This window comes from Phodopus roborovskii, unplaced genomic scaffold, assembly GCF_943737965.1.
Source record: "Phodopus roborovskii unplaced genomic scaffold, PHOROB, whole genome shotgun sequence".
Classification (NCBI taxonomy): Eukaryota; Metazoa; Chordata; class Mammalia; order Rodentia; family Cricetidae; genus Phodopus; species Phodopus roborovskii.
In genome coordinates, this window is record NW_026126436.1 from 3,220,453 (window position 1) to 3,234,136 (window position 13,684).

General features: G+C 48.0%; 1 protein-coding gene across 2 annotated transcripts in view; it reads right to left on the bottom strand.

Moving 5' to 3' along the window:
• The window catches only part of Ankrd6 (ankyrin repeat domain 6), a 51,567-nt gene that overhangs the window by 1,243 nt on the left and 36,640 nt on the right, over nt 1–13,684 (bottom strand). For both annotated transcript variants that reach the window (XM_051187486.1, XM_051187484.1), the window contains 8 exons: nt 12,961–13,059; nt 11,869–11,946; nt 9,841–9,945; nt 8,732–8,863; nt 8,216–8,401; nt 7,239–7,391; nt 3,153–3,266; nt 1,581–1,707 (listed from right to left, as the gene is read on the bottom strand). In XM_051187486.1, coding sequence (XP_051043443.1) covers nt 1,581–1,707; nt 3,153–3,266; nt 7,239–7,391; nt 8,216–8,401; nt 8,732–8,863; nt 9,841–9,945; nt 11,869–11,946; nt 12,961–13,059 — 994 coding nt within the window. The remainder of the gene's footprint in view (nt 1–1,580; nt 1,708–3,152; nt 3,267–7,238; nt 7,392–8,215; nt 8,402–8,731; nt 8,864–9,840; nt 9,946–11,868; nt 11,947–12,960; nt 13,060–13,684) is intronic.

A 13,684-nucleotide genomic window follows, 5' to 3' on the forward strand; every position in this document is an offset into this window, starting at 1 on the left:
TGAGACAGGGTCTCACTCACTATGAACTCATAGCAATCTACCTGCCTCTGCCTCCTAAGTGCTGAGTAAAGGCATGTGCCACCACACCCACTGACAACTCACTTTTTTAGACTGGTTTTAGAGTTACAGCAGAGTTGTGAGGAAGGCATACAGCAGTCCTGATCCACTCAACTCATGCTCCATTCACTACAGCTGTTCCCTAGCTAGTCCTAGCTTTAAAGTTGGCTCAGGGTGTTTCTCAACACATTGGTACAGGTAAAGCCATGTAAATAGGGCTATAGTAAGCACTTGATCTATCAAAGTTCCCCAGTAGAACCTAGTTACCAAGCTCTAATGTCTTTAGAATTATCATTTACATAAGTAAAATATGGTTTATACACACAGTGGTGTTTGATTCTGCCATAAAGGAAAAATTACATCATTTGTAGGAAAATGGATAGAACCCGAGATTATTGTGGTAAGAATTAACTCAGACTAAAAAGGCAGATGGTACATGTTTTTGTTTTTTTTTTTTTTCTCATATTTAGAATCTAGAATTTACTTTTTTTATTTTAAAAAAATTTTTCTTCTGAAACAAGGTCCACCTCCCCCCTATTTCCCCCCCCCCCCCCCCCGTGTGTGTAGTTATGATTGTCTTGAAACTGGAAATGTAGACCAACCTGGCTTTGAACTCACAGAGATCTACCTGCCTATCTCCTGAGTGCTGGGATTAAAGGCATGTGCCAGCATGTCCAACCAGAATCTAGACTTTTAAAAGCTATATCATGGAAGAGGGGCTGTTTAGGAAGAGGAAATGAATTAGCAGAAGTGGAGGTACCAGGGAGCATTTGGGATGATGCATGTGTGTGGAAATATAATGAAATCATCATTTTGTACAATGAACATATGCTAGTTTTCATTTAAAGCATGCCTTAACAGTGGGGCAAGTTCTGAGTACAGGCTACTGCTTTCAAGAGCTTTGCAGGGTTAGGTCAATGCAAAAGACCACTTGAGTCAGAGCAGAGAGGGGAAAAAGGTCTGCCCAGAAGAAAGTTGGTCCTTCATCACCCCTCATCTTCAGGATCCACTGGCCCCCATTATGCTGTTGGTTTTGTCAATTTCCCACAAGCCAGGGTCATCTGGGAAGAGGAACCTCAGTTGAGAGTGTAAGCCTGTGAGTTGATGTGTGAGAGCCCAGCCCACTGTGGGTACTGCCATCCCTTGGCAGGTGGTCTTGGGGTGTATAAGAAAGCTAGCTATAAAGAGTAAGCCAGTAGGCAGCACTTCCTTCAAGGTCTCTATCTTAGCTCTTGTCCCCAGGTTCATGCCTTGAGTTCCTATCCTGACTTCCCTCAGTGATGGAGTATGGGATGTTTAAGCTAAATAAACTCTTTCCTCCTCCCCAGGCTGCTTTTGGCCATGGTCACCTGTCAATATCCCCTATTTTACTCCTCACTCTCACATGTCTAGATAGGTTATACTTCTTAACAGTTGGACCTCACTGTATTTGCTGAAGCTGTTGTGTATTGACAGTATTCATTCAGATCAGGAAGGACAAGAGCGAGTCTCTGTCTGCCAGATGCTCTCTATGCATGGGTCACCTGGAGAGGAGTCACATGGAGATGGTGTGGATTTAGCTCTACAGGTCCCAGACTCTCCAGAAAACCTCAGCTCTAGGTTCTGGATCTTCAACATACACCAGGCTTTTAATTCATCCACCAAGGACATCTGAAATAACAAATAATACACAAGAGTAAATTGATAAGGCATATGAATTAAAGCATCAAGAATGAACTTCTGGGCTGGGTGGTGGTGGCACACACCTTTAATCCCAACACTCAGAAGGCAGAGGCAGGCGGATCTCTGTGAGTTCAAGGACAATGTGATCTTCAGAGCAAGTTCCAGGACAGGCTCCAAAGCAACACAGAAAAACACTATCTCAGGGAAGGGGGGGGGGAAGAACTTGGGGGGCGGTGCTGGCTGGAGAAACAGCTCAGTGATTAAAAGCAGACTGCTCTTCCAAAGGGCCTAAGTTCTATTCCAAGCACCCACATGTCAGTTTGCAACTAGTTTACAGTCTTTAACTCCAGTCCAAAGGGCACTGGGCATCCACATGGTGCACAGACACACGTGCAGAAAAAACACCCACACACATACATAAAGTTGTCTTTAAAACTTTTAATCTAAATGATTTATTTTATGGGCTGGTAAGATGGCTCAGTGGTGAAAATGCTTGCTGCCAAGTCTGAAAACCCCAGTTCAATCCCCAGAACCCACATGGTAGAAGGAAAGAGAACTGAGTTCCTCAAGTTGTCCTGAGGAAGTGCCCTGGCGTGCATGTCTTCACTCATTCTCTGTCCCCACTCATTGATAAAATGTGTGTGTGTGTGAGTGTGAGTGTGTGTCTCTGTGTGTGAGTGTATCTGTGTGTGTATGTATGTGTGTGAGTGTGTGTGTGTGAGTGTGTGTGTCTCTGTGTGTGCATGTGCATGAGTGTGTATGTTTGTGTGTGAGTATGTGTGAGTGTGTGTCTCTGTGTGTGTGAGTGTGTGCATATACCCCTGGAGGGGAGAAGAGTGTGAAGTACCCTGGACATGGAATTACAGGCAGTTATGAGCAACCCAGTGTAGGTGCTGAGTCCACTGGCGAGCAGAACACACTTGACCACTAAGTAAACTCTCTAGTTCCCAAGAACAAACTTTAAAATTACCACACTTGAGGTTACAAGCGGCACATCTAAAGGTGAGGGATTATTCATCCTCCCACAGGCCATACCTGCCATCAAACCAAGGTTGTGAGTCACCTAGAACTCAAATGTCTAAACGCCCAGCAAATCTTCCAAACCAGGGGTTTTTGGCTGCTCTCCCAAACTTACAGGTACTCATCCAGTTTCTGCTGACCTGGAAAAGCAGTAGACTCTTGAAGAGGAAACCAATGAATGGACAAATCACAGAACAGATGCCTTTCCAGCAAACTGTCTCAACTTTCCACCAACAGACTGAGGAATAGGCTCAAAAAGACTACATGCTCTCTGCTACTAACTATACTGGGGCTGCAGAAACAATAGGCTATGGAATGCAAATGGTCTTTGCACTCTCAGCCTCTCAGTTTGCAGTACTGGATGTAGACTGCCTTGGTAGACATGCATCAGCGAAGGACCAGCTGACTCTTACCTGCCGTTTCTCCCCCTCCCGCTTCTCAGAGGCTGCGTGCTGTTGCAGGCGATTCAGGCACTCTGTTCTCTCTGCCGACAGTCTCTCTACCATCATTTTGTCCAAAACACACATCTAGGGTTCAAGGAGACAGAACACATACTGAAATGATCTGAGAATGGACTCTGGTTTCCACTCACAAGGAGAGTCCACAAACAGGCAACTGACTTCAACTCTGCCTTGCATCCTAATTTCACAGTGTGAAGTCTAGCTTTTCAGAATTCCTGCACATATTTCTTATAAGGTCACTGTTGTGCTTTTTTTTTTTTTTTTTTTTTTTTTTTTTTTTTTTAATCATTGTAAGTCCTAAGGGCTTAACAGACCACAGGTTCACAAAAATATACAACATAAACACATGGAGGCAGGGATTCTGGTAGGCCCTAGAATGTAAATGCCAAAGCTATCATTAGGACCAACTATGGGAAACCCAGAGAACGGGTCTCTGATCACTTCATTAAAGACAATCAAAACATGCATGGGAAAGGAATAGAAACGATCTCAAAGACTGCCTAAGAGTCCAATTGGCTGCCATCATTTAGTCAGAGACCTTTCTGGGACCTTGTAACATTTCCTGACTCCTATGCTAGACCAAGCTTATTGATCTGACAAGGTCCAAAAAGGAGAACAAAGCTAGTGTTAGACGGAGCCAGCCACAAGGTCTCACTGGGGAGCCATCCCGTGCTGGTGATGTACACGGATTTTCACAATGAGGCTCTATGAGTTCCCCTGGGTCCCCATGTTTTTCTGGGAACTGCTTACTTTCCTTATTTATTAGGGTGCCTCTTCCCCTCTTCTGCTACAGAGATGTCCACACCCAAGAAGCAAGGTGTGCAGGGCTTCTTTAAAAGTACAACATCGGCCCAGGCACCTGCCTTACACTGCCAGGCTCATGTCCTGTCCTTGCCACTTAGAAAGAGGACTGAACCTACCCACCAATCTGCCATCCTCCCCACACCAACAGGAGGCCCTAAGGATTTAGCTTTCATCTGGCACAGTCTTTTGGGGGTGCAGACTGGCTGAGAGTTTTCAAATACTCTTTCTACAAAATGCAAGAGTCAAGTAAATCAGAAAAAAATGTTCAACCTCAGTGGGTGTGGGGGTACACCCTTTATCCCAGCATTCTGGAGGCAGAGGCAGGGGCCTCTGTGAGTTCCAGGCCAGCCTGGTCTATACAGCAAGTTCTAGGCCAACCAGGGTTACACAGTGAGATACTGTCTGAAAGAGGAAGAGAGAGAATGTGAGTTAGTTCAGCTTCACCAGAAACAGTGAAAGAGAGAGAGAGAAAGAGAGAGAGATACAGAGAGATAGTTAAGCTTCACCATAAATAAGGAAAGAAAACTTACAATAGAATGTCCATTTAACACAAACTTGAAAAAATATTAAATGATGGCAAAAATTGGAGACAGAAACTCAGACACTGGTGGAGTATAAATTGGTACAACCTTTCTATGAGGTAACCTACCAGCATTCATCAAGAGCTTCGAGCATTAATAATGAACCAAAATATCCTAACACTAACCAAGTCTGAGACTGGACTCAGTAGGTAAAGACATCTGCCACCAAGACTGAGAACCTGAATTCAATCTCTGGGACTCACACGGGAGGAGAGAATAAACTCCCACTAAGTTGTCCTCCTACCTACCTACCTACACACACACACACACACACACACACACACACACACACACACACAATTAAATGTAAAAACATTTTAAAGTCTGAGAAGCAGCCAACAAATTACATACATAAACTTTTATCTTAAAATTATTTATAAGAGTAGGAGGAAAGTCTAATAATAAATGGTCAAGTAAACATTATGCAGATAAAGACACGGGAAAGTGCTCGTGACACGCACGCACGCACAGTGTCATTCTCCCACACAGGCACAGCGCTGCACTGTGAAGCACACTGCGGGGTGGGAAAGAGGGCTCCCAGGGCTGTCCCTGTGGGTCTAGAGATCGCCATGGTCCCCTTCTGGGCACTGAAAAAAACCCTGCAAAGATGAGGAAGCGAGAGCCAGGAATTGGCACATTTCCTATTAACAATGAGAAAAGTGTACTTTCGCTGCGGAAGAGAATAAGCGTCCAACTTAGCTTCAGTAACCCTAAAGTACCTTGGCATTAAGTACCTCCACGCAGAGGGCAGTCTGGAGTTCACACTACTGACCATGATGTATGGTTGCAGAAGTATTTATTGGAACCTAAGTAACTGTATTGAACTGCTGTTCACATCACAGACTTTAGCAGCAGCCCTTGGAGGTCTTGCTTGTCACAGGTTTGTGGGCCCCACTCAGAATTCCAGTCATGGTGATTAAATTCAACTCAGCAAAACTGGAATAGGCCCAAGAGTTCACCTCACCAACCTCTGCTGCTGCCGCCTAGGGACCACACTCTCAGAGCCATGAACTGTCCCAGACCTTTCTGATGGCAGAAGTTCAGGGATGAAGAAACTAGGAACAAATCCATAAGGCAGCAGGCCATATAAGACAACTGGCATGGATCCTCCAAAGGGACAGCAAGCTGGAAGGGGCTGGGAGCCACTCAGAGAATGCAGAACCCAACAGTCAGATTGCAAAGGGCCATATACCAAGGTTAAAATCAAACATCTGGGTGTGGCAGCATGCACCCATCATCCCAGCCATGGAATAAGTTTGAGGACAGCCTGGGCTACTTTGTCTCAAAAGATTAAATAAATAACCCGTGAAAGCAACTAAATAAAATACTTAGGAGCAACTGAGAAAGTCTGAACATGGACAGGATATTGTGCAATTACTGTTGATTCTCTTAGATGTGATGAATTTCGGGCTAATCCTCAGTAGGCACACTGTGAGCTACTGAGAGGTCATACGACAGGACATGGCAACTCAGCCTCCCCCAGTGTGAGATAAGGGGCTGGTGAGGCAGTAAGAGGGACCCAAAGCCCCAGAATAAGAACCAAAGTGGATGTGGGGCCCGTGCTTCCAACCACAGTACTTAGAAGGGGGTCAGAGTTCAAGATGAACCTAGACCACATAGTGTGGCTTTGTGAACAGAGAGCTGGTTGACCCTCAGTATAAAAGCATTCGTTATTTTATCATTGTCTTCTCTCAGCTTTTCTTTGTGTTTGACTGTTTTCATGATAAACACTTGAACAAAGGAACTGGTGCTGTACCTCACTTGGTAAGCACTTGCTTAACAAGCATGCATGAAGTCTTGGGTTCAGTCCCCAGCACATGAGACCAGACGTGGAGTGCACACCTGCAGCCCCAGCATTTGGACAATGAAGCTGGAAGATCAGAAGTCCGAGGCCGCCTCAGCTATGGAATGAGCCCGAGGCAAGCTTGACTCCATGAAATCCACTCTCAGCAGAACACCCAGATGAAGAAGACAAACTTAAATATTAACAGTTTTCCTTTTTACCACTACAGGCTTGTGGGTAATTTCTTTCCTCACTAATGTTTATTTTTCTTCTCTCTCTCTCTATCTCTCTCTCTCTCTCTCTCTCTTTAAAATAATGCTCTGTAATGGAAATATATTGCCTTCCTTTCTTTCTCTCTCCTTTTTCTTTTTTGTCCTTTTTTTGGTTTGTTTGCTTTTTGAGACAGGGTTTCTCTGTGTAGTCCTGTCCTGGAACTCACTCTATAAACCAGGCTGGCCTCAAACTCGGAGATGTGCCTGCCTCTGCCTCCTGAGTGCTGGGATTAAAGGTGCACGACATCACCTCCCAGTTCCTTCCTTCCTTCCTTCCTCCTTCCTTCTCCCTCTCCTTCCTTTCTTCCTACCTTTCTTTCTTTCTTCCTTCCTTTTCTTTCTTTCCTTCCTTCCTTCCTTCTTTCCTTTCTTTCTGCTTTTCTACAAAGTCTCACTACTGTCCAGCCTGTCCTTGAATTTGTGATCCTCTTGACTCAGCCTCTATGTGCCACTACGCCAGCCGGAATATACCCTTTATAATCCTAATTTTGGTTAACGACAGAGGCTGGCACATGCACTGAACCACACTCAAGCCCTGACATCTTTGATTGTCTTCTGCCTTCACGCCTGTCGTCAGGAGGCCGAGCCACTGGCTTACTTGGTGCTGAGTCTTGCTCTCCATCTGTCCCAGCTTTGTGTTCACTTTGTCCTGCACTGATCCCAGCTCGGCCTTTATCTCCTCCACAGTCGCCTCCAACTGGTTCTCCAGCTTGTTGATTAGAGGTTCACAGCGACAACCTTTTATTGGTGCCTGGGGGGGGGGATGAAAAAGGAATCAGGGGCTGGAAAGATGGCTCAGTGGACAAGAACACTGGTGGTACAAGCCTGGGGACCTGAGTTCAGATCCTACTACCTGTGTAAAAATCCAGGCATGCACATCTGTAATCCCAGAGCTGTGGGGGCAGAGACAGCAGGATCACTGGGGCTTGGTGGCCTCCAGGCTCAGTGAGAGACCTGTCTCAAAGGAGTGAGATGTGAAGTGATAGACCAGGGCACACAGCACCCTCCTCTGGCTTCTGCAAGTGCACATACTTGGGTGTGTCCACTCAAATACATACACATAATATATGAAACTCACAAATACTCTCTCCCCTCCCAGAGAGAGAGAGAGAAACAGAAAGAAAGCAATAAAGAGAGGTAGAAATTAGCAAATTAGTCCTTCTTATTAAAAAAAAAAATCATCTTGGGCAACCACTGTGTCATTCAGGGTACCAGGTAGAGGCAGAAGACTAAGAGGACAGACTTGTCCCCATGCTAGCATTGGAAGTCCCATTGGTTGAGCTTTGGGTCCAAAGGCACTAAGATTCAGAGTGACACACAGTACCTATCTTAAAGAGGCTTGAGCCCACCCACTCTGGGGCCTCAGGAAGGAAGTCCCCTAAGGATGGTACAGATGCCATGGGCAGTGACTTCTTCTGGGGCCTACATGGCACGGCAGATATGCAAGGTTTGGATGGGAGATCTTGTGGCTCATGTCTGGCTAAGTCAGTCTCTGAGTGGCCATCGAGCTCCAGGCACAGGCTTCACCAGCCCTTGGCATTTGCAGGCTGCTGGCCCAGTGCAACTGTGTGGTACCTGCATCACTTTTCCATCCTCGTCCCTGTACAGTGTGTATAGCTGGTAGGCCCTGAATCCATGGGGTGGAGGTGGGGACCAACATCGATGTCTGCTCTTCTTTTTGGGGTGGTGATGACTGTGTGGGTTCCTTTGGTGTCCAGGCTGTTGGTCTGCTGCTGGGGTGGGGTCAGATAGTGCTGACACCTGTGGGAAGGAAAAGCCACCCCTCAGTCCCTGCAACACCCACTAGAGTGACACCCTGCCAGCATTTCCCATCTCTCAGGCGATGCTACATAGTATAACCCTGTCTCCAAAATAAAAAATAAAGAACCCCTCCTTGCTTCCGGGCCCAGAGTAGCATACCCAGAAACACATTAGCACCCTCTCTGGTGTCTAAAGCTAGTGAATTTCATTTTTGTGTTCATTCCCAAACAGCTAGCCAGAGGCATGGTGCCCTGGCTGGGCAAGTCACCCAGAACCCACTCCAAACCAACCCCAAATGTCCCTCGCACCCAGGACACACTTGCTCCTGACCTCTGGCCTTGACTTTCTCCTCCTGTCGCCCTTCCTGGGCTCCTGGGAAGCTGACGGGCAATCTCTTCTGGTTTCCTCTTTTGGGGGGACAGCTTGCTCACTGCTGGGGGTATCTCCTGCTGAGACACTTCCCTACAAAAGAGAAGCCCCCAAATTGTTCCACTTAAGCCTTTGACCTCTGACCCCAGCCCTGTGCTTATAAGACCCCATCCAGTCATGGACCCACAGGAACATTAGCCAGTGACAGAAGTCTTCTGCATAATAGGCAGGCTCGCAACAGCTTCTGGCTGACTGGCTGGCTGGCCTTTTATCTGGATAAAACTTCAATGCTTTTGTGTGTCAAAAAAAAAAAGTCTCTATATCATAGTCCCTGCCAAGAACTCTCAAAGAGCTGGACACCTCACACATGTCTTTAATCTCAGCAGAGGCAGGTGGATCGGATCTCTGGGAGTTCAAGGCCAGCTTAGTCTGAGCTAGCAAGTTCCAGACTAGTCAGCTACACAGTGAGACCTTGTCTCCCTCCCCCCCCCCAAAAAAAAGCTTCCAAGGGATTCCATATTGCTCACTGTACAATGGCACCTGCCGAGGGGTGAATCTCCAGTCAGGCTTGTATTCTATGTACTATGCAATCCTTCTGTGCCCTGCTGAGCCTGTGTCATCCTTTCCAGTCTCTAGTTAGAAACCGAAGAAGCAGCCTGCCCTAGAGAGTCTCAGAATCACCTAGAAAGCTTGTTCAAACACACCAGGCTGCCCCATCCACAGCTCCTGCTCCAGCAGGTCCTAGTGAGTTCTAGGAATCTGCATTGCTAACAAGGCCCCAGGTAACAACATGGCGCCACAGCTGCAGAAAGAACCCAAGCTCTGCACAATTCAGGGCAGAGTACGGTTGTGTGGACAATGGGACAAAGGCCACGGACACACAGGACACACAGGGAGGATGAAGCCCACTCTCACTCACACATACACACAAAGGCACAGGATCTGGAACTACGGACAGACAAGGAGGGACACAAGAAACAGGGAGACAGCCGGAAACCAGTGGGAAGGACAGGCTGAGGAAAGCGGATAGGCAAGGGGGCACCTGGGGTCTGTGAGAGGGTCCCTCATACCTTGCTCTGGGCCACCTCATCTCTGGGCACAGACTGAGCCCTCCTCTCTTCCTTGAGCCTCTCCCTCCTTTTCCTCAGGCTTCGCCCACGACTAAAGCGCAAGATCTAAAAGAGATAAACACCATAGCTGTAGGGGTGAAGGGGACACAGCATCTACATGATGTGGCAGAGGGCCTTGGGCACAGCACTCTGACCTAACAGAACCCACAGCCTGGTGGGAAACACTAGTAGTAACAGAAAACTCTGATCACAAGAGACTTCTATGATAATAATAACAGGCATTTATGTGCTAGGCTGGCATGGCCAGATAGGTGTGCATAGCCTAACAGAGAATGCCACTTACATAAAACTAGGATAGGAATGGCATGCCATGAGGTAGCCCTGCTCCAAACAGCTTCATTTTCCACCTTCCAGTTCCCTTGACCAAAGTGTATGAAAATAAAACCTGTCAGGTTATTCTGATGTCACTGGGGTGTATCTGTAAGCCATCAGACTAACCATGTTTCCCAAAGGAGGGCTGGTGCCTGCCCCCTAACAATGTAGAAGGAGCCAATATGGTCATGGGGCAATAGATGTTGGGGGACCCAGCAGCGACTGGACAAGCACATGGTTTTGGTTGCTCGGGGCTTCTTCTCGTTAAATGGAAAGATGGGGAGCTGCTGGGATCCGCCAGGAACAGGAGATGGCTGTACCTGCCATCACTGCCTGTCCGTTGCCACTAAGATGTTCAGTTGGCAGAGTGTGTTCCACCAAACACAGATCTGAGGCACCACGAACCTTCAACCTCTGGCCCATAGTATTTAAGAACATAAAAGTCTCAGAGCCATTGACGCCAACCACAGCTACTTTCTGACTGTGACAGACCAGCATTTTTCTACATTTTGCAAAGCTGGAGTGAGGTGGGGTAGCACAGCCTTGCGTGAATGGGGTCCTAGGACCCCTGGTTAGGGGCAACAAGGAAATGAAGAACACGTGGGCACACAGACACGGCAAAACCGAGGTCAGCTTTGCAGTGCTCACTCTGATGGGGTGGCTGCAGCACCTAGAAGCTCAGCATGTTTATTATATGCAGTAGGGCAGGGTTTATGGTACAACTAAACAAAGAGGCAGGTTTAGCTAATCTGAGTATGAGCAATCTCCATAGGGGGCAGCCTTCCCATTGCAAACATCTGTGTGTGTGTGGGGGGGGGGAGCAGTTTTTGCACACACTTTCAACATCTACTCATGAACCAGAAGGGCTTTGAGTCCCCCCATTCTCAGCTGTGAGGACTCATTGTCTTTGCCATCCCCCAACATCACATGGGGAAGGCTCTGCCGCTCCCATGGGTCTCAGGCATCAGGGACCTCAACACAGCCATTCTCATGTTAACAACACACAGTCACTCAGGATTTCACACGCTCCCTACAGTGAGGCATGACACTTCCAGCAGCTCCTCACACCTGATGCCCACATAAGAGCGCATGGATATCCAGACACCACTGAGCAGGACCAGCTCTGTGTGCAAGAGGGAGGTCGCTCTTACAAAAGAGAAGAATTGTCAACAGTCTAGAAATGGCTGCCAGTCATATGAGCATGTCTTTAAAATTAAGTGAAATGAGGGTCACTAGCAGTGTGATTCTCAGAAGATTCTTTTCATCCCCTGAACCTCACAAAGATGGAAAGTCAGCATTTCCAGCCTTGCTCTGGAACAGCCTGCCTTCCCAACAGTAAGGAAATCATTGCTCCCACCAGGATGACTAATGGTGAGCACCACAGAACACCTTCCCGTCTTGACTACGGATGGTATGGACAGAATGGAAACGGTAGGGCCCAGGAAGCTTGCTGCAGCAAAATCACACCACAATGGGAGAATGGCACCCTCAACAAAGAGCTGGGTTTGATGCCGCACAGACTTGTACACGCTGCACCGACTTGCTTCTTAGCCCATCAATTCTTATTTACTTTCACCTGGCTTCACTAGACCACAGCCAGAGGAAGCCCAGCAACTGTGTAGCCCCGCATGATCAGTCAGAGGTTATAACTCCTACCTGGGGAGCCTTGGTGAGTAGCAGAGCGACTTCAGGATTATTGTGGCAGCGGGCAGTCTCCAGCGGGGTCTGGCCTGCCTGAGGAAAGACACACAGAAGGCAGGTGACAAAGGGACCCCAGGAGTGGGCAGTTCTACTCTCCATCACACTCAGGTGGCAGGGTCACTCCTGGGCCTCAGTTCCTCCGCGGAGTACATCAGCAAGGCTCATTAACGCCTCTTAGCCCCAGAGGACAGGAAAAAAGAGGGGCACAAACTTGAGGGAGACCACGGGGACCTTCCAGGACCTTTCTGTCCCTCGAACAATCCACCCATAGGCATGAATTGTGCCGCAGGAGCAGTCTCAGCACAGAGCTACAGCTAGAATGTAGGTGGTAAGATTAAACTCGGGGAGCAGATGTCAGTGGGATTCCACAGGAAAGGAGAGTGTGTCCTGCAGTGCAGTTACTGTGGACAAACTAATTGTAGCACCAGGCAGGTTCAGAGCTATAATGGAGGAGGGGGTGGGGTGCCGGCAGGGTGAGCTAGCCACAGAGATAAAGAAAGCAAGTCAGCATCAGTGTCCCTGAGCCTTACAGGAAGAAGGCTAGAAGGCTAGGGAACCTACAGAGATGACCAGGCAGGCTGTGAAAAGGAAGGATGGAGAGGCAGAGTCTTGGAGAGAAAGGCAGCAGGATTCTCAGGTGCCTTCACATCTGGCAGGAGCCATCTATTTTTTTACATTTATTTATTATCTATGCAGTGTTCTGCCTGCATGTATGCCAGCAGGCTAGAAAAGGGCAGCGATGGTTGTGAGCCACCACGTGGTTGCTGGGAATTGAACTCAGGATCTCTGGAAGAGCAGCCAGTGCTTTTAACCTCTGAGCCATCTCTCCAGCCCCAGGAGGCATCGTGAGGCCCACGTGCCAGCTTGGTGAGGACTCCTCAGAACTCTCTTCTTGCCAGGCTGTGCTCACCCCAGCTCAGTGTCTAAAAGAGTTAAATCCTGGGGTGGCCCAATCCAGATGAGGGCCCCAGGAGCTGTGGCAGGGGAAGCTCACTGACTCCTCAGGGGCTGCCAGCCTGTGAAACTCATTGCGGCGGTTCAACTTACGTTGTTCACAATGGTGGTGTCAGCACCAGCTTCCAGCAGGATTTTAACTACCTTCTTGTGGTTTAGGGCAGCAGCCACATGGAGGGCTGTGTCTCCAGCCTGCAAGCAACCAGAAGTTAGCTTGCTAAACTCACAGGTGTTGGTCCCAGGATTTGCTCTACAAACATGAAGTTCACTATGAAAGTCTTGAAGAGACCCCAAAGCTGAAGGAAGGGTCAATGCATTCATTCATAACATGGAGTCCAGAAGCTACAGACCAGGGTCACATATGTAGGGTTATGAGGACCAGTTGGGTTGCTGAGAACAGAAGGCTTCCAAGTCTTTAGAAGACAGGCTAAGAGCATTTCACCCAGAGCTCTGAACCCACCCTGTGCGGCAGACCCGTAAGGTCAGCGTTGGCACCTGGCTTCTGAGCTGGCACTGGAGAAAATCAGAGAGAAGACTTGTGCCTGTCCCTCTGCCAGCTTCATGGATCAGGCTTGGGGGAGGGGGGGGATGACACACCAAGGCCTGGGCTTTGGTTAAGGCTTAATGCTTTCTACACTTCCCCTTCCAGCCTATAAGTTTTCAGATTCTCTTTATACAAAGTGTTCCCAGGTGATCAGCTCTGAAACGAAGCCAGTTCCCAAAGGCGGGCTGTCATTCCCATAGGGAATGACAGATATGGGCCAGACAAACACAGGAGAAATGAGTCATCCGCCCCTGTCAGGGCAGACAAAGAGCC